Below are 19,615 nucleotides of genomic sequence, written 5' to 3' on the forward strand. Positions count from 1 at the left end.
TTAAAAAGTTTTTTACTGCCCCCTGCTGTCAGTTTCTTAAAGAATTATAGTAAAATTGCTGTAAAGCTGACTCAAGGTGAATTAGTTGAACAGATTGGTTGGGGGGAAAAAATTGCCCACCTCTAATCACACCGCTTTTCAGCCAGTAATGCTAATGTTTACTTCATGTGTGTGCACAATGGTATCAGATTAAGAAACCAACACTAGCAAAGCTTGTATTAGTGAGCATAGGATCAGAGATACAGGGAAGTTTGTGATCTGCGAAATGCTATGAATAAGAAAGTACCAGTGTTTCAATTCAATCTTTAGCCATTGATGTCTACTTTACCATTTTTTCCAAATCAAATAATTTTAACTTTTTTTTTTTTTTTTTTTCAGACAGAGTCTCCACTCTGCCTCCCAGGTTCAAGTGATTCTCGTACCTCAGCCTCTTGAGTAGCTGGAATTACAGGCACACGCCTCCATGCCCAACTAATTTTTTGTATTTTTAGTAGAGAGGGGGTTTCACCATGTTGGCCAGGCTGGTCTCGAACTCCTGGCCTCAGGTGATCCACCCACCTCGGTCTCCCAAAGTGCTGAAATTACAGGCATGAGCCACTGTGCCCGGCCGTTGAGTTAACTTTTTAAATATTTACGTAATTTAGGTAAAGCATTCTGCATGAATTAAAGCAAAACTTCCAAGATAAGTGAATATTCATTATTTTTGTAATAAAATCCTGACTTATGTTATTTTCATTTTGCCAAATACAATTAAGAAATGAGAAATAATGAAGATAATAAGTAACACTAATGCAGCAGTTACTAGCTGCAAGCCACTGCTTTAATTTTCCCCCATGTACTATTTTATTTAATCATAAAACAGAATGATGTAGGTATTATTATACTTCCCATTTCACAGACGAAGAAACTGAGTCACAGAGGGGTAGAGTAACTTGACTAAGGTCCCACAGCTGGGCAATGGAATCACGACCGGAAACCCTGCAGGGGGACTCCAGGGTCTCTCTCCCCTTAACATTTTTGCACAGGGGAAGGTATAATCTCTACAATGAAGTCCGAAGAATGTATAGAAATTCTAATGAACATGGTGCTGTGAATGCTTATTAACTCTAAGTGCATACTCCCTTCACTGTTATTTCTTGCTGTCTCCATGCTCTAGTGACCAGAGCCTGTGTAGGAATAACAGGCAGACCTGGGGAGCTCCTGACTTGGTTTATCTTTCTTTCTTAGGAAAGTTCTGCCTTTCTTGTTTGCATCACATTGAAGGGGTGTGTGTGTGCTTATGTTACTGAATATGTGCCGAATTAGTCCATGCCTGAGACTGGATTATCCATTTGGGGGTAATTTTTGTTTGATTTTTGTTTCTTGTGTATGAGAATCTTTTTTTTTTTTTTCCCTAAGCTTTATGTTCGGGGATACACGTGCAGGTTTGTTACATGGGTAAATTACATGTTGCAGGGCTGTGGCATACAGATTATTTTGTCACCCAGGTAGTGAGATTAGTACCTGATAGGTAGTTTTTTGATCCTCAGGCTCCTCCTACTCTCCCCCCTCAAGTAGGCCTCGGTATTTATTGTTCCCATTTGTGAGTTATTGGGGGCTAATCTGAAGGTTGGCCTCTACACACTTGTGCCTTTCGCTTCTGGATAGCTGCTAGTTTTAGCCATGCTTTCAACCATCTTTAGCAACTCATATTCAAATATACACACACTTTTCACAGTACTTCCAGTAAATCAGTTTCACATCTTAAGTGTGCCTAGTCCATACTAGTTCCACCGTCTTAGAGAACAAACTGTTTCCACTCCTCTCTGCCTGCTCAAGTCCTTTGCCGTCCCTCCATAGCACAGAGGGGGCATGACCACAGATATTTCCAGCCATGGACAACTAGCACCACTCGTAGTGGCGATCCTGGGCTGCTGCTCTCCTTGCAAGTACTCTCCCTCAGTCTCCAGAGGGCTAATGACACAGGAAATCTTTCTTCCTCCCATATTAAAGTAACACCAAAGTCAACAAAATCTTTTGTTGTGCATAATAAAAAAATTCATACCTGACTCGAGGAGTGGGGTTTCCAGTGACTCTACACTCCAGATAAACTCGGCTCCCTTCTGCTACTTCTTGGCTCCTCAGCTTTTGGATGAATCGAGGTGCAGCTGGGAAGTGGAGGGCACTGTGGGGCTGGGGGTGAGACTTGCGGTTGCGTGGCACTGCCAGGTCCTGGTTGGCCTGGTAGCAATGCCTGGCCCTAGGGGACTTAACCTCTCTTTCCATCTCCCCTTGGTCTTCCGTAGGGCTCTGGCTGGCTGAGGCACTCAGCAGGGCTGACGGCTGAGTTTTAGGAGATAGGTACCCACTGTCTGGTGACGAGGACTCCCCATTTGGGCTTCTGTTTCTTGGCTTTGCGGCTTCTCTAAATATGGATGTCAGCTCCTCAATTAAATTAGCCGCCTTGTCACACAGCTGGCTCTGGGGGCCAGCCTTTCCTTGATGTGGCGTTTTGGGCTTTACGTTTGTGTTGGGAGCTTTTGCACCACGCTTGTCAGCCTTTCGGAGGCTCCGGATGTAGCTGGGCCTGGTGAGCAGGGGCGACATGGCAGGTTTCCTCTTTGAAACAGGTGAAGAGATACTCTTAGTTTGTTCTTCTGCCAGAGGCTGGACAGGTGTTGACCTGTTATCCTGAGGTCTCCCTGAGGTGTGTTCACCCAATTTGGTCTCCTTACGGGAAGGGTTTTCATGGAAGCTTGCAGGGGAAGTATTGAAAATCTGCGAGATCTCCTTTTCCGAGTCAAAATCTTCTGTTTCGGAGTCGGCTATGGCTCTGCGGGCCAGGTCAAGACTCTTGTTGATCTCTTCCTGGCTGAGGAAAGCAGAAAGGCCTGGGAAGAAGTCAGCATTCTTGCTTTCTTCCTGCATGTCTGAGAGGGAGTCATAGAAGGACTCATGGGAGGAGGTCCCTGACATAGTTGAACGGTCTTCATGCACTCTGTGTCTGCTTTCAATAGGAAGACCAGAGGCAACGGCAACTGTTTTCTTATGCTCTGAAAGACAGCATAGAATGTCATTAGTAGCAATGATTTTTCCCCATTTTATCATAGAAGTTCTAAGTCACAAATTGAGAGAAACATTAAAGTGAATGAATATAAGTTTTCTTTATTCTACAAGTTGGAAGAAATATCAAGTATACTTGTGTTCATCATTTTATGATTTTAATACATGCCCTGTGAGTGCTATCAAATATCTCACTAGGCAGTATTAAATCATTCAAAAAGATGACGTGTGCAGTAGGCACTGTTAGTAGGATAGGGCTCACAGCCAGCCCCCCCCGCCCACCTTACTCAAACTCTAATTTGATTAATGTAATGAGATCAATAGAATGTTGATACTTTTAGTAAGTCTGACTCTGATTGTCTAACTCTAAACCACAAAATGCAGTTTAAGGATTCCAGTTTTCATTTATGTATAGTTTTCAGTGAAATCTTTGAAACTTTATTGTCTCCAGTTGTGTTCATTCATAGTCATTCACTCAACAGTCCAATAGATGGTAGTAATCACTTATTATTACATTTCAGGTGCTAGAAGTACAGCTGTGCTGTATGCCAGGGATGGGCAACTTTTCTGGGAAGCGCCAGATGGTAGATACTCTTGACTTTGTGAGCTGTCCAGTCTCTGTTATAATTACTCAACTCTGCATGAGCGTGAAACCAGCCATAGGTGATATGGAAATGAATGAGCATGACTGTGTGCCAATAAAACTTATGGATACTCATATTTGAATTTTATGTCATTTTATGTGTTAAAACTACTATTATTTTGATATTTGATTTTTAAACAACAGCTTTTAAATGAGAAAAACGTTCTTAGTTTGCAGGGCATATTAAAAAAAAGGGGTTGGGATGGATTTGGCTCAGGGGCTGAAGTTTGTTGACCCTTGATCCAGACTTAACAACACAGTCATCATGTTCAAGGAGTTAAAAGTCATGGGAGGTAGTAAAGTGGAGAATACAGAGAAGATATTAAACAAATAATATATTAATAATATAAAATTTTGATAAGACTTTAAAGGAAAGTGAGAAAAACCTAGGGGCTATGAGAGCCTAATCTAATCTTAAAGGGCATGAGAGAGAACTAGAGGCCTGGCGTAGAACACTTACATGGGAATATCAGCAAAATTAAATAAAAGGTGTTCCATTATCTGTAAGCTATTACAGCTTTAAATTCCACTGACATTTTGAACTAAATATTGTAAGGCAATGACTCCTCATTACTCGAAGTGTGCCATTCTTTTGCTATATATTGTTCATAGAAGACTGAGAGGGAAGATCTAGAAAACATCAGCGGTGATGTCTGCCACAAGACTGAGTCTAGGAGTGAATAATGGAAGCTTCCTGGATGTGGTGAACCTCAACTTTCTACCTCGTGTCAGTCAGGAGTAAACTTGGTGGGACATTCCCCAGAAATGGTGTGTCTTCAGAGGACTGAATTGAGTTGCTTGTGTAGAAGTATCTTCCTAAGAAAATCTCTAATTTCAAAAAACATTATGCAAGAGTCGAGGGGATTGTAGAAATCCATCTCAAGAACCTGCTGCTTCATTGGATGCAGTGAGTCATAGACCTGCTGATTAAACAGGATATTTAATCAGAGATCCTGAAACTCAATATTAACATACCCCATTTTCTTAAGTGGAATACTGTACTTTTGCCTTAGATGTCTTCTTAGAAAGATAGCTACTTTTTTGTGCCTGAATTATTAGATTCCCCATATGCTAGCCCTACTCTATCTACTGAACCATATTTCACACTCTTCTTCAAGTAAATCCTTAGTCCTTCAGAGGATGTCGTCATTCTCCCTGACTTTACCAACCCAGATATCACTCTAATTTCTTTGTCCTGTCTGTGCTGCAGGACAGAAACATCCTGACTGGTCTCCAGTTACTCAGATATGGCTCATATATGGAGAACAATTATATTCAGTGTATTTTTAATACTTGAATATATTTTCTTCATGAGAAACAGGCAGTTAAAGTATGATTTTGAAAAGGCAAAGGTATAGTCAACATGTAAAAATCAAATAACATGTATTCGAGTTTTTATTTAACAATTGAAAAAATCAGTAATATATTACAAGCATTTCAAAGGAGACACTGAAGATGAGACACATGTAGGCAATCAGGAATGCTGAAATGAAGTTGGTAATAGATTTGAAACTGGTTAATATCTATAGAGCAATAAAACACAATGTTTGGAATCATCTATAAGAGTGGAAATCTATAGCATTTCTACTAGAAAAAAATCATTTGTATATTTATGTACCAGTATAATTTGCATTGTTTTTAGATTTTTCCAACTTACAGAGTTGTAAAATTGTAAAGACAATAAAAGGCATAGACCCCTGTGGAATTAGATGACCCTGGAAGGTCCACCAGAGCCAATCCAGCATTCTATTGCAAGGACACCCAGTGCCATTTTGTATATTTCAAAACGTTTTATAGTTTGTCCTACGAAGGCAGCCAGGTTTCTCTCAGTAATGAGCTCTGAAGTACAATTGACCCCTCAGTCAGCACACATGGTAGATAACTTTAGGGGAAGCCAGGATCAGGATCAACTCTTACAAGGTGTGGGGAGATGAGCCGTTAGGTAACATGGATCCAGAAGAGACATGAAGGTGGAGAGGGGGAGACTCGGGGGCTGAAAGTATGTTTGTGTACCAAAGGCACAACAGACTATATTTTCATTTATTGCATTTCTTGTAAAATTTATTTTTTTTTGAAAGAAAGCTACTGTGTTATTTGTTTATTTATTGTTTATGTGGCCTGAAAGAAATTCAGTTTTTGTGTTGAAATCAGTGCTAAAGGAGATTGAAAAACATTTTGTGTCAGCCAAACCTGTGGTAGGCTAAGCTGAAAATCCAAGGAGATAATTGCAACAAAACCTTTGATTCTTGACATGGCTAAATTGTGAAGCCTAAGCTGGGATAGATGTACTACATGGACCAGAATTACTCATTCAAAATGTATTTATGGACTATATACCACATGCCCAGTAGTGTGCTAGGGACCTTGAAAAAGAGAAGGTTTTTGCCCTCATGGAACTTAATACAAATTACAAATAAATAGTAACCCTATATAATTGAGTATGTCTTTTTTAAATTGTATTTTATTTTTTAAATTGACAAATAATAATTATACATAATTATGGGGTACCTAGTGATGTTTCAGTACATATCATGTATAGTGATCAGATCAGGGCAACTAGCATATTCATCTTTAACATTTATGATTTCTTTGTGTTGGGAACATTCAACGTCTTCCTTCTAGCCATTTGAAACTATAGAGTATGTTATTGTTAGCTATAGTCATCCTGCAGTGGTATAGAACAACAGAGTGCTATGATAGCACCTAGAAGCAACAGCAAGGTCAGGATCAGGAAACTTTTATGAAAGAGAGAAAGCTGAAAGAATAATGTGTGAGGGATGAGGAAGAGCGGGGAGGTGAAGAGGGTGCTGGCACTGGCAGAAACGTATTCTAAGACTTGGATCCCAGAGAGCGCATGACAGACTCAGATAACTCCGCTAAGCATTTCAGCTAAACAGAAATCTATCTGGAAATGGGGAAATAACCAGAGATAAGGCTAGAAATCAGGAGTTAGGGCAGAGAGGGCCTGGAGGCATGCAAAGAGCTTGCATTTTATGTTGTGGGTAGTCAGTAGGCAAGGAAGAGTGTTAAGTCCGTGAGAGATGTCACCAGACTTACATTTTTGAGAGATAACTGATGGCAGCCTGGATGGGGGACAGAGGTAGGTGAAGAGGAAGACAAGACTGACAGTAGGGCGGTCCATGAGAAGGCTCGTGCAGTAATCCAGGGAGTGCGCACATTTATCATGGTTTCACGTTTGGTTGCCATCATCTGGACGTCTTCATTTTGGAGAATTCCTCATGTTCTGACACTCAGTGAGAAACTGAGCTCACTTGTAATGGGATGTGAAATTTCCAAGTATTTTCTTTCCCATCCCCTTGGAGACCAGACACAAGTCTTGGCACTTGGCCTAGACAGCGATTAGATGTGTTCATCTTGGACTCTGAAGTGAGAGCTTGTGATTCAGAGGAGCAGTGGGTCCAGGGTCCATAAGATAGATGATAGAAAGGAAAGAACTTGGTAATTGATTAAAGGCAGAGGCAGTGCAGAGGCAGGATTACAGGTTTCTCACCTCAACAACCAGATGACGGTACCATGAACTTAGATGCTACAAGTGGAGGAACAAGTTTTTTTTTTTAAGCTTGATTTTGATTTGAGCCTTTTGCAGTTGAGGGACCTTTCGTAACTCTGGTGTTGATGTCTAGGTGATTCGAGATACTGATCTAGAGCCCAGGAGAAGGAAGAGCAGAGCCGGATTGGGGATTGTTAGCCTATGGGTGGCACTTTAAGACATGGGAATGCATAAGGTTATCGAGGAAAAAAGGAGAAGATAGAATCCTTCAAAGAATCAAAGGGAAGCAAGGAGAGCTAGATGTCATGGGAGCTGGGAAAGAAAATATCTCAGGAAGCAGTACGTGTCCTTTTGATTTTAGCAACTTGGGAATATTTAGCACCATCGCAACAGCACTTTCGGTGTACGCAACAGAAATATAAGCCAGGTTGCTGTATGGAAGGAAAGGAAAGAAGAAGGAAAGAAAGAAAATATTCCAGGTGTGGTGGATTGTTTTGAAAAGATCATAGAAAGAAGGAGAGACAGAAGGTAGTAGCTGAACAAAAGTATAGACTCCGGTGAGGTTTGTTATACATTTTTAGGATAGAGCACTATAACATGTTTTACACAAACCGAATTAGGCAGTAAGAAGAGAAAAGCTGAAAATAAATGTAAGAAAGTGGGATGATTTATAGGTTGGCTCTCAAAAGATGTAGGAAGAAATGAGTTATTATAGGACAAATGGAGCATGAGGTGTTCAGCTTCCAGTAGGAAGGAGGCAGTTCTTTCATTGGTAAAGGAGAGAAGTAACAAAGGGTGTGTGTGTGTTAGGGTGGGGCGGGGGCGGTAAGAGAGAGAGAAAGATGAGATTCTCTGCAAGAATTTGTAATAGAAAGAGTTCCCATACTGAGACTTCTGTGCATTGGAAGTTTATGAGGACAGAAGATGATTTGAAATAGCTGTTGTAGAAAAAGGGAGAAAGAAGTTTCCTAAGAAGGATTTATGGGCAGAGGTGAGGGCCTGGTTGAAGTTAGATGTGATGTATTTATAGTGTCATTACTCTGTGTGATTGTGTGATTTACTCCACCAGAGCTCAGCCATCCAGGTGAAGCCATCCAGCAGAGATAGATGATCCCGGTTTGACATGCAGGTAAAATGGGAGGGAAGTGAGCAAGGCCATTGAAAATATGGTCAAGGAAAAGGTGACCTGTATATGCTGGGTTGGAATTCATGGGTAGGAGTTTGAATGTAGAGATTGTCTTTTGTTTTTTTGAACCAGTGTCAGAGTTGAGTAGTTGCAACAGAGACTGTATGGCACATGAAACCTAAAATATTTACCTGCACTTTTACAGAAAAAAATTGCCAACCCCTTCTATAGAACACTAGCTGCCTGATGAATTCATATGACATATATAAAGGCTATTAATAATCACGATGATTGATGATGATGACTAATAATGGACTGCTTACCCTGAGGTGGGCATTGTGCCCAGAGTCATCATGTAGATTATTTCGTTTAAAATCCTCACGGCAGCCTCTGGTTTAGAAAGAAGGAAATAGAGGCAGAAAATCTGAGTGGGAGAACCAAGATTTAAGCTCAGGGAATAACTCCAGAGCTTATGTTCTATGTACTTTACCATCTTACCATTGTAGTTTTCATAATTGAGAATCCTAAGCAATGTATCAGACTAACAAAACTGTGGGTCAGAAATCAGAGTTCTGCTATTAATTCAATTGTAGTTTAGTTCCAAATAAACATAATATGATACATTTTAAAACTTCACAAGACACATTGTGTGAGAAAACTTAAAGCGAACTTCTGAATGATGAAAACACTTTCGATTCTTAAAGGGAGTGTTTGCTGGAGGCAGAATATCTCACCTGCTTATTAACTCATATTTTGGTTTTAAAGAGGCGCCATCTGACAGGATCCAGTGGTCAGGATTAGGTGTAGCTTTAAAACTGCTTGCACATTGAAAAAGAAAATAATAGTTCTATGGCATATCTGGTTCAGGCTTAATTTGCAACCCAGTTATTGCTGTGGGAACATGCACGTGGGCTAGGGAAAATGCTCATTCAAGGAGGATGAACAAGGGCAGTTTCCAAGTGGGCCAAGTTCACTGGAAATTTGTGCTTCAGAGATTTCCATGTCAGTCAGCACTCCAAAATGAAAAGGTCAAAATCAAAAGGAAGGAAACACAACCACAAATATCTCCATCATTTGCCGGAGATTTCATGTTTTCTGTCAAACAGTGCTCTTGGTAATTCTATGCTGGTGTGATAGGCACAGAAGATGAAATAGACTAAAAAGACCCACTAATACTGCTGTTAATGAGTGAAGAGGAAATGAGGTAAACACCAAAGCCATTAAAGTGTTTCTACTCTAGTAAGTAGCATTGAAAGATTTTGAAATTTTGAGGAATAAAGGATTCTTTGGCATCTTTAAATTGTCCCGTCCCCTGCCTCCTCCCTTTTCTCGGAAGGAATCTGAATTTCCTAGAAATTCTTCTACTGCTTCTTTTTCTCATCCTTGTCTTATCCATCACCTGCAGTATTAGCAGTTTAGCTTAATTGTCATTTTCCCTAAAACACTCATTAGCCACAGCTATTCTTTTTTTTTTTTTTTTTTTTTGAGATGGAGTCTTTCGCTTTGTCGCTCAGGCTGGAGTGCAATGATGTGAACTCAACTAACTGCAACATCTGCCTCCCAGGTTCAAGGGATTCTCCTGCCTCCCGAGTAGCTGGGATTACCAGGCACCTGCCACCACGCCCAGCTAATTTTTGTGTTTTTAGTAGAGATGTGGTTTTACCATATTGGCCAGGCTGGTCTTGAACTCCTGACCTTGTGATCTGCCTGCCTCAGCCTCCCAAAGTTCTGGGATTACAGGTATGAACCACTGTGCCCGGCCAACCACAACTGTTCTTTAATTTGCTTGAAGTTGCATAGCTCTGTGTTCTTCACCATGGAAGAAATGACTCCTCCTTGGCCTTGCCCATCTTATAGTCATGCTTCCTTTCTTCTACTTCCCTTTCCCGGAATAGTAAGTTGAATGTGAAATCAATGGAGCAACTGCTTAGTTGTGCAAGAGAAGCTTCAAGGAGGACGAATATGAGCCAGGCATAGTTATTCTCCTTAAATGATCTTACAATCCAGGAGGAGGGATTAGACAAGAGTAAAAAATAACTCAGTTACAAGGAGGAGCGTGATAATTGCTATTAAAATAGTTTCAACAAATTGCAGTAAGGGATAAAAATGGTAAGAGAGATCATAGTTACAAACTGGGTCACGTCCCTCTTTTGGTTTTTATTTTTTTCCTATGATGCTCCCTGGCTGGAGAAAAGCTCCAAAGCATGATGTGCAGGTTAAACATGCCCGTGGACAGTCTGAGCTGATGGAAGTTCTCCAGCCTCACCCTCCATCATCACTAACACACATGCACTCAAGCCTCCCTGGCCCACTCACCATTCCTCAGACATTTCAGGTTCTTTCTGGTCTTCACACCTTTGCATTTGCTGCTCCTTTTGCTTAAAATGTGCTTCCTTTCTCTTTTTCTTTTCTTTGTGTTTTTTTTTTTTTCTTTTTTTGAGACGGAGTCTCGCTCTGTTGCCCAGGCTGGAGTGCGGTGGCACAATCTCGGCTTGCTGCAAGCTCCACCTCCCAGGTTCATGCCATTCTCCTACCTCAGCCTCCCGAGTGACTGGGACTACAGGTGCCTGCCACCTTGCCTGGCTACTTTTTGTATTTTTAGTAGAGACGGGGTTTCACCATGTTAGCCAGGATGGTCTCAATCTCCTGACCTTGTGATCTGCCCGCCTCAGCCTCCCAAAGTGCTGGGATTTCAGGCATGAGCCACTGCATCTGGGCCTCTTTCTGTTTTTCAAGCTCCAGTTCATCCTTGAAAACTTTCTTAAATTTTACCACTTTTTGGTACTTTCTAACGATTCCCCAATCAATATAATTTGCTGCTTCTTCCAAGCACGTCACTTGGCATTGCATTTCTCATAGCAGTCATCATATTAAATTACACGTATTTATTTAGAGAATGCTTTCCTCATTCAACTGTGAGCCCCATGGAAGCAGGAGCTGTGACTGGCATCTTTGTATGGCAAATGCTTAGTACACTGTCTAGGTTACGGCAGATGATAGAGAAAAGCTAAGAAATACCGGGTGTTTGAAATGTGGTTTGAGCCTTGGATAGGATTTGACAGACACATGAACAAAGCCATGAGGCAGGAAATGTTCTGATGTCTGATTTGCTTTCAGCCTCCCAGAACCTGCTGTGGCATTTCTCTGGGACATGCTCTCTTCAGCTAAATGTTATTCTGCTCTTTGGAGTGAGGGTCTCATTCTGTCTCCTGGCATGGACTGAAATGGCATGATCATAGCTCACTGTAGCCTTGAATTCCTGTGCTCAAGGGATCCTCCTGCCTCATTCTCCTGAGTAGCTAGAACTACGGGTGTGCATCATCAGGCTTGGCTAAATTTTAAAATATGTTTTTGTAGAAACGAGGTCTCCCTTTTTTGCACATGCCGGTCTCAAACTCCTGGACTCAAGGGATCCTCCTGCCTTGGCCTCCCAAAGTTCTGGGATTACAGATGTGAGCCCCTAAGTGCAACTAAATGTTATTCTGCTTTTAAACTAGGTTTTTCCTCAATTTTATCAACTGTTACTTGTGCCCCAGGCTCTATTTTCTGGTAAGAACTTGATAGAGTAATCAGTGCTAAATGTTAGTGTATACATACAACACATAACTGTGTCTACATATAAAATACACTTTACCTGCTCATTTCGCTCATACGAAATCAGTCATAGGTCAGACATTGTGTTAAAAAAAGGTATCTATAAAGACATGGATGTTAATGTTTCTCATTACCCTCGAAGACAGTTTCTTATGAAAAAATTTGGAACTAGAAAAGCATTCTATTTTCTGGCAATTCTATTAGACAAAGAATTCTGTAAACTTCGATGACGCTTTCACATGGATACTAGCAAGCTCAGGGTTAAATTTTCCGTCATAGAAATTCAGATGTTTTTAGCTAAAAAAATTTTTTTTGCTTACTTTTCTCATTGTTTTATTCAGTCAGCATTTATTTATTGAGTGCCTGCTATATGCTAGGCACCTCTTTTATAGGCCAGGGACATAGCTTGGAAGAAGATAGATTCTCTGTCCTAGGAGGTAAAGATTCTAAGAGAAAGGACAAAGGTAGTAAGTTGAGGAAACATTTCAAGTTCAAAGCTTTTTATGCTTGATTTGATCTTCTATATTTTCTTAATTGATTTTGGGCAATTGTACTATGCTTTTATTGCATACAGCTTCAAACTAGCTTTGAAAGTTGTTAGGGTGCAAAAATATAAGGTAAAATGAAATGCACATTCGCATGTTAATTTCACATCTACAGACCACTGCTGTTTTGGAGGGCACACCCTTGGCGGGGAAGGTGGTGAAAGTCACAAGAGGAGAACGTACTCAGGTCAATGGTCCTTTAGGTTCCTTCATAGTGTACCATGGGGGCACTGCTGTGTCACCTCATGGCGCTCTGAAGGGAAATTCTCCCAGGTGAATTTCGACATTTATGCATAATGCCAGACTCTTCCTCTTAAGCAAACATTTAGTGAAGCAAAGGTTTGGGAGGGTTGGCAGATACTGTGAGTCCTTACAGAATGCTATCCACCTTGAATTGTCAACAGGCAGCTTATATCCTTATAAGCATCTTGGCTTATCCTAAGCAAATATTGCTTTCAAATGTAAACGTCCATGGTGACCTATTTTGTTAACCCCCTGGGCATATCCCCTTCTCCTTGTTGTTTTTTTTTTTTTTTTTAATTTTGGAGATAGGGTCTCATTCTGTTGCCCAGGCTATAATAGTGCAGTGGTGTGATCATAGCTCACTGCAACCTTGACCTAGTGGGCTCAAAGGACCCTTTTGCTTTAGCTTCCCAAGTAGTTGGGACTACAGGTGCATGTCACCACGTCCTGCTAATTCTCTTTTATTTTTTGTAGAGACAGGGTATCCCTTCATTGCCCAGGCTTGTCTTCAACTCTTGGCCTCAAGCCATCCTCCTGCCTCAGGCTCCTGAGTTGCTGGGATTACAGGCACAAGCCAAGAGGCCTGGCTATTTCATTCTTTCTTAAGGAATTTTATGTCACTTAATTTATAGATTACTTCTAATTGTAATTTTATGGTTTGCAACTTCTCCCTAAGTTAGTGTCATCTGAATTCTCTTAGATTCATGTTATACTATAAAATATAGAACATATAAATAAGTTTTCATTGGTATGTGTATTACACATTTGACATAAGTAATTTTATGAATCTTATTTTGGCATGACTATCTTAATATTTGGGAAAACATTTATTTTTTAGTTCCTGAATATGTACTGTAGGCATAAATGTATATGGTTCACATTCATATATGAATATACAAATGATAGAAAAGATAGACAAATTTAAAAATTATGACTACCGTTTACCTTTAAAGTTGCTGACTTTTGGGGATAGATTACCTGAAAGCCAGCTCTATGATATTTGGGAGAATCCTCTCTGTTGTCATTTAAGAAATATTTATAGGGGGCTGGGCATGGTGGCTCAGGCCTGTACTCTCAGCACTTTTGGAGACTGAGGCAGGAAGATTGCTTGAGCCCAGGAGTTCAGTACCAGCCTGGGCAACATAGTGAGACTTCATCTCTACAAAAATACAGAAAAAACCCCAAAAACTTAGCTGAGTGCAGTGATGTGTGCCTGTAGCCTCGGCTACTCCAGAGGCTGAGGTGGGAGGATTGTTTGAATCCAAGAGTTCTAGGCTGCAGTGAGCTATGATCAGGTCACTGCATTCCAGCTTGGGCAACAGAGTGAGACCCTGACTCAAAAAACAAACAAGACTCCTGGGATCACCCCCTGGCATGATCCCCATGAATCAAGGCACTATTGACTGTTGAAATGGAAACAGGTTTCTTCCACGTGGAGGGACTTGAGGAAGACAAGGAATATACATGAGAAAGAGCAGAGTCCAGTAGAAAGAATTCACTGACAAACAATGCAAGTTGTTCCTACATAACAGCTTGGGAGTTACCTGCTTTCAAAAGTGAACAGTTTGATCTTCAGAGCAATCCATGGAGTAGATGTTATTTTTCTATTTTATGTTTTGTATTACCCACAACTGCAGCAGAAAAACGTTCAATTATTTGTCCCAACCAGAGCCATCAGAAAGTGGCAGACTCAGGGTGGAAGCCTGCATTTAACTGCAGTTTTCTTTTCTTCTTGGGGATATTATAGGAAATTACTTTAAGAATTTAGATAAGGGGAAAACTTTTGAAGTCTGTTCGTGAAATACTTTTAGAGTCGACGAAGAACTGCTACAATTTTGAAAGAAAAAGTTTGATGTTAGAAAAACGCTGACAGACAGTAAGGATCACTTAATACCATGTACCACATTCAGCAGATTCTTTAGAGAGTCCAGATGGAATAGCTAAATTCCCACAGTCATTTAAAAATGTATATATAGAAAGGAATAAATACATGAAAATGGTTGGAATAACATACACCAATCAATCAACACTGACTACCTCTGTGGGGGGATTTAGGCAGGGGTAAGAGTTGAAAGGTGGGACATTCAGGGGGATCTTTTGTTGCTTACTTTGTAATTTTTGAAAAAAACTTATAAGTGATTTTTAATTTTAGGTTTAGCAGTTTTATTTATTTTCATATTTAAGCAATTACTAAAAAAGTAATGCAAACTTGATACAAAGATTTGATATTGAAATATCTTTTAATAAAACCTAAACTATGGAAAACAAAGTTAGAAAGGCTTTAACACTTTATTTTCGTGCTTCAGAATCACAGGCAACCCCTAGACTAAATCAACTCCCTCCCTCCCCCCTCCCTTCTCCCTTCCTCCCTTCTCCCTTCCTTCTTCCCTGTTTCCCTTTTGCTACAAAGGGTCCTTTAGGGCAAAAGTCAAACATGAAAAATTTATGAAATTTTATATTTGATGCAGAAAATGTACTGCAATTTTATAATTTATTAATACACATGGATTATTTTCCTTTATAATTATTAAATAAATTATCATTGCAGGAAGATATATTTATCCTACAGTTTTAAATATCTCTTTAAACAGCGTATTTAATCTCAATTTCAAGGACATAATCTAATAGCTCATTTAATGCCAAAACAGCCAAATAAGATACTTTACAGAGTTTTTGAAGTTATCGCATTTCCTCTTCATCTTATCAACTTTATTCACCATGCTAAGTCCATTGCAAATATTTAGATTTTACATCTGAATTATCCATTTCCACTACCATTATCCAATTCAGAGCTTTATTCTTCTCACTTAAATTCAAAACCTATTCACCAAATTTGCTTCTATATTCTCTAATATGATTTAACAGTTAGAAATTTTAGTTGAAGATGTTTTGTTCAATCTTTGTTTTCTTTGCTGTAATTTCACCAGGACACAGTCCTTAACTCTAGATGGCCTGAATTTCTAACTGGAGCTCAGTCATTGCAGTACCCTTTGACAGCCTCCACACACATATCGTTTAAGAAGTGGAGATCTTGTCTGGGCCTTGCAGATTTCACTTGGTATCTCTTAAAGAACTTGTCAGATTTATTTTTAAACGTGAATAATGAGTGCCCTCTACATTTTAAAAAAATGAGGTAAGGAGGTCAAAGTGATTGTACTTGTCTAGTGCAATCCAGATCCTCATTCTATTGTGAAAGATGCTATAAGGCCAGTTTTAATATTCAACTCTAGCAATAACACAGAGAAACCCAGAGGAAGAGCTGACACAGAACCCCTGGAATACAGACCCTAACCTACACCAGATTCTAGGATGCTGGAGGACTAATTTGTATTCTAGGAATGTGTAATCATGTATTTACAGGGCAGTTAGTGGCCAGATAAACCTCACTGGCCTTCTCTACTGTTAGCTATAACTTGTCAAAAAGACTTTGATTTTTAAAATCTGAATAATTGAGGTGAGTATTCAAGTTCTTTCTGTGAGAAAAAAAGATTGGAAGGCATCTTTATCATGCAATGAGGATTTAATTTCTGCATATATGTGACTGAATAGATTTTGAATAGTTTTATATTGCCAAGAAATGGGCTTTATATGTCACCACATTATTCATACTAGAAGGCAATTAGTATTTTTAGCAAATGTTAATAAGTAATATGAGCCTGAAATCATTTTATGTCAATCTCCTCTATTGGATTCAAGACAATTTCATGTGCAACTTAAAGCAACATGATAAAAATTATACTGTGATGTTTAAATTTGACTGGACTCCAGAGACTGCACTGTGGTTTCCCTTAGTAAGCGTTATCTTATTAAAAGTATGTAAATTTTATGCATGAATATAATTTAAAATACCTGCTGTTACTATCCCAACTCATTATGTCCAGTGAGTTACTTTTAGAATCTTTTGAAAGTGTAACAATTTATAATGGACTAAAATCTAAAGTCTGTCACTGTAAGCCATCATTATGTATTTAGCTTAAATATGGGTGAGAATCTAGAAAACTGCATTTTCCTTTTCTGTGAAACGTAACACGTACACAATCTTGACAAAAGCTGGCTCCATAAATACATTAAATTCTTTTGGAATTGATAGCACCAACTTAGCATGCTTAAGCTTATAACAGAAAGGATAATTCTCTGACAGCAGAGGCAGAGATAAAGTGGGCAGGCAAATCTTACGTATTATGTGTTTTTGGCAAAACCATAACATTCTCATTACTTTTCCTCTCCAAGCAAAAGAATAATTAAGATATTTTCTAAATATATCATGTTTTCAGAAAACCTTTTATAGTTTTTTTTTTTTTTTTTTTTTTTTTAAGTTCTTAAAATGTTGCCGTACTAGTTAGTATATTAAGATACACCTTACAGACCTTTTCAGTGCTTGGTCAGTTTGAAGACTCCAGAGAGGTGATGAATTTCAGATGAGCATTTCTTCTTTTCTGGGAGAATGGAGGTTGTGGCCTTGCCTATTCATTAAAGACTGCCTGGTCCGTAGTCACTTTGAGGCAACTGTGGCTTCAGACTCTCATCTGTCCTCTTCCTCCACTCAGCTATATTTGGTAACTGAGCTCATGTTTCAGCAGACTGCCATGATCAGGAATTCCAGCAGCGGGCTGGGAAGCACCCCCAGGACTGAGGGCTGGGTTCTTAGAAATAAAGCCACTTAACATAGAAGGAACTATATTTATGGATCTGATAAACACAGGATTTAAACACATTCTTCTATACTTTGGACTTGTAGCTGGAAATCACCACCTGCCCCGTTAACATGTTCTTAATCAATTTAAAGTACAGTATGTGACTCCAAGTAGAAAAAGTGATAATCCAAATGGAAGCTCTTCTTACTGTGATCTTCTGCTCTGTGCATTTAAATTTTGATCATGTGCTAGATTATCCTAAAATAGTAAATTCAGTAACTGAAAATTTAGCCACTTGGCAAATTGAGTGGAAAGTCCCATTGTTCTCTTACTTCATATTGCTAATTAAAAATTGATATATGACTATGGTATGTATTAAAAGTCTTGTCTATAATAGTATTAAATAAGTGTGAACACACAGGGACTGGTCTTATCCACGTCGCAACATTGAGTTCTTAGCTCAATGCCTAGGACATCATGAGCATCTAGTAAATATTCATCAAAGAAATAAATAAATGTTGAATGAATAATATTCAGGAAAAGTATCAACCCTCTTACAGTTGCAAAAAATGTTTTACAATCATTTAATATTTTGATCTTTCAAATGACAAATAGAGATAGCAAGAGTTTAATATTTTGATCTTTCAAATAACAAACACAGACAGCAAGAATAGAAAGCTTTTCAGTTTAAAGGTCAGATAGCAGAGTCAAATACAAGGGGGCAAAAAGAGCAACACAGAAGCTCCCAGTTAACTTGGAAATGGAGTGCTGAGTCTTCCTTTGTCTGGATAAGACCATCACATTTGATTTAGTTTAATATCTAAAGATTTTTTTTTTCTGATGGTAGAAAATTTGTGAAGTATTTTCTTTATAGGAAATTGTTTTGTATTTTCTTTATAGGCAAAACTGGTCCTTTATAAATGGTTCTTTCTAGAACTGGATACTTCTGTGGGTCATTTCATCTATTATATTAATTAAGAAGCGATTTTAAAATTTATGCTTATGAGGGAAATACAAGTCTCGTTGATTGTCTTAGTTTGTGCCATTACAACAAAATGCCACAGACTGGGTAATTTACAAAGAGCAGAAATTTATTTCTCGTAGTTCTGGAGGCTGGAAAGTCTAAGATCAAGGTGCCAGCAGGTTTATTGTCTGGTGAAGTTCCCATCTCTGCTTCCACAATGATGCCTTGAGCCACTGTGTCCTCACATGGCAGAAGGTGGAAGGGCAAGAGGGGGTCAAACTTCCTCCATCAAGCCCTAAGGGCATCAAATCCCATTCATGAGGAGTCCTCCTGAATCACCTTCTAAAGGTTACACCTCCCGACACTGTTGCATAGGGGATTAGTAATTAACATAAATTTTAAAGGGGACAAAAACCTTCAAACCATAGCCTTGATTACACATATGTTTATATCTGCTTTTTCCTAAAGCCACAAAATAATTGTAAAAAACTGAAAAGGGCAGAAATTGGGAGGGAAGACAATAGAAGATATCAGAAGTGAACAAAACTATTGGAAAGAGATAAATATAAGTATGCATGTAAACTAAATTACAAAACTTCGATGCCTGCAGGAGGAGATGCAGAAAAGAAGCAAGTGATTCACCCCATGGAGTCTCAGAAAGGCTTGGAAATTGGAAGCAGTGAACTGTCTTTAGAAATAATTTTAATTGGCAACTCTGATTTTTGCCTCTGCCTTCTGGTGAACTGTGAGTCTCATGGTGAATTCCAGAGGCAATCATGTTGGACTCCTGACCAGATGAGACCTCTCCCACATTTCTTTGAATTGCTTGGTTCATAAATCCTGGTACAACACCAGCGAAGTGATGAAGCCATAAGAAGAAAAAAGTAAAGAAAAAACAGCTTGTGGTCCTGAGAGAGGCTTCAAAGCCAGGTATGATTTTAGTCAAAAGGACAGAGAAATGTGACCTTTTTGTGTATGTATTATAAACAGTGCAGCAAACCAAGCTTGTTTTAAAAATCTTTGAAGAATTTGAGAAACAGAAGTTCTTTTCCTTAGAAAATTGGCATTAAAAAAAAAAATTGAGACAGTTGACCAATACTCTTAAGTGAGTATAGCAAGGTCCAATTGATATTAAGGATGAGATTAGTGTGTGGACAGTAGTATCATTTCTCATGCACTTTCATATTTCCCACCAGAGCCCATTTCTGTGTGCACCAACATTGGGAAAGGTGGTCTGTGGCTCCTTCACGGGGCTCCAGTTCAGCTTTCAAATGATTACTTCTTCTTATAGAAATTTCTGCTCTTTTGAAGCA

At 39.2% G+C, this 19,615-nt stretch overlaps 1 protein-coding gene across 4 annotated transcripts in view; it reads right to left on the reverse strand.

The window, feature by feature from the left end:
• PALLD (palladin, cytoskeletal associated protein) overlaps positions 1–17,219 on the reverse strand; it is a 432,781-nt gene extending 415,562 nt beyond the window's left edge. For 3 of the 4 annotated variants that reach the window (XM_050791713.1, XM_050791711.1, XM_050791710.1), the window contains exons 1-2: positions 17,072–17,218; positions 2,045–3,032 (exon numbers count right to left, since the gene is read on the reverse strand). In XM_050791713.1, the coding sequence (XP_050647670.1) occupies positions 2,045–2,955 (911 nt within the window). In that variant the 5' untranslated portion in view covers positions 2,956–3,032; positions 17,072–17,218. Of the gene's footprint in view, positions 1–2,044; positions 3,033–17,071 lie in introns of all 4 variants that reach the window. The other variant, XM_050791712.1, reaches the window with a different exon arrangement.
• Positions 17,220–19,615: the final 2,396 nt, after the last annotated feature.

Source organism: Macaca thibetana, chromosome 5 (assembly GCF_024542745.1).
Source record: "Macaca thibetana thibetana isolate TM-01 chromosome 5, ASM2454274v1, whole genome shotgun sequence".
Classification (NCBI taxonomy): domain Eukaryota; kingdom Metazoa; phylum Chordata; class Mammalia; order Primates; family Cercopithecidae; genus Macaca; species Macaca thibetana.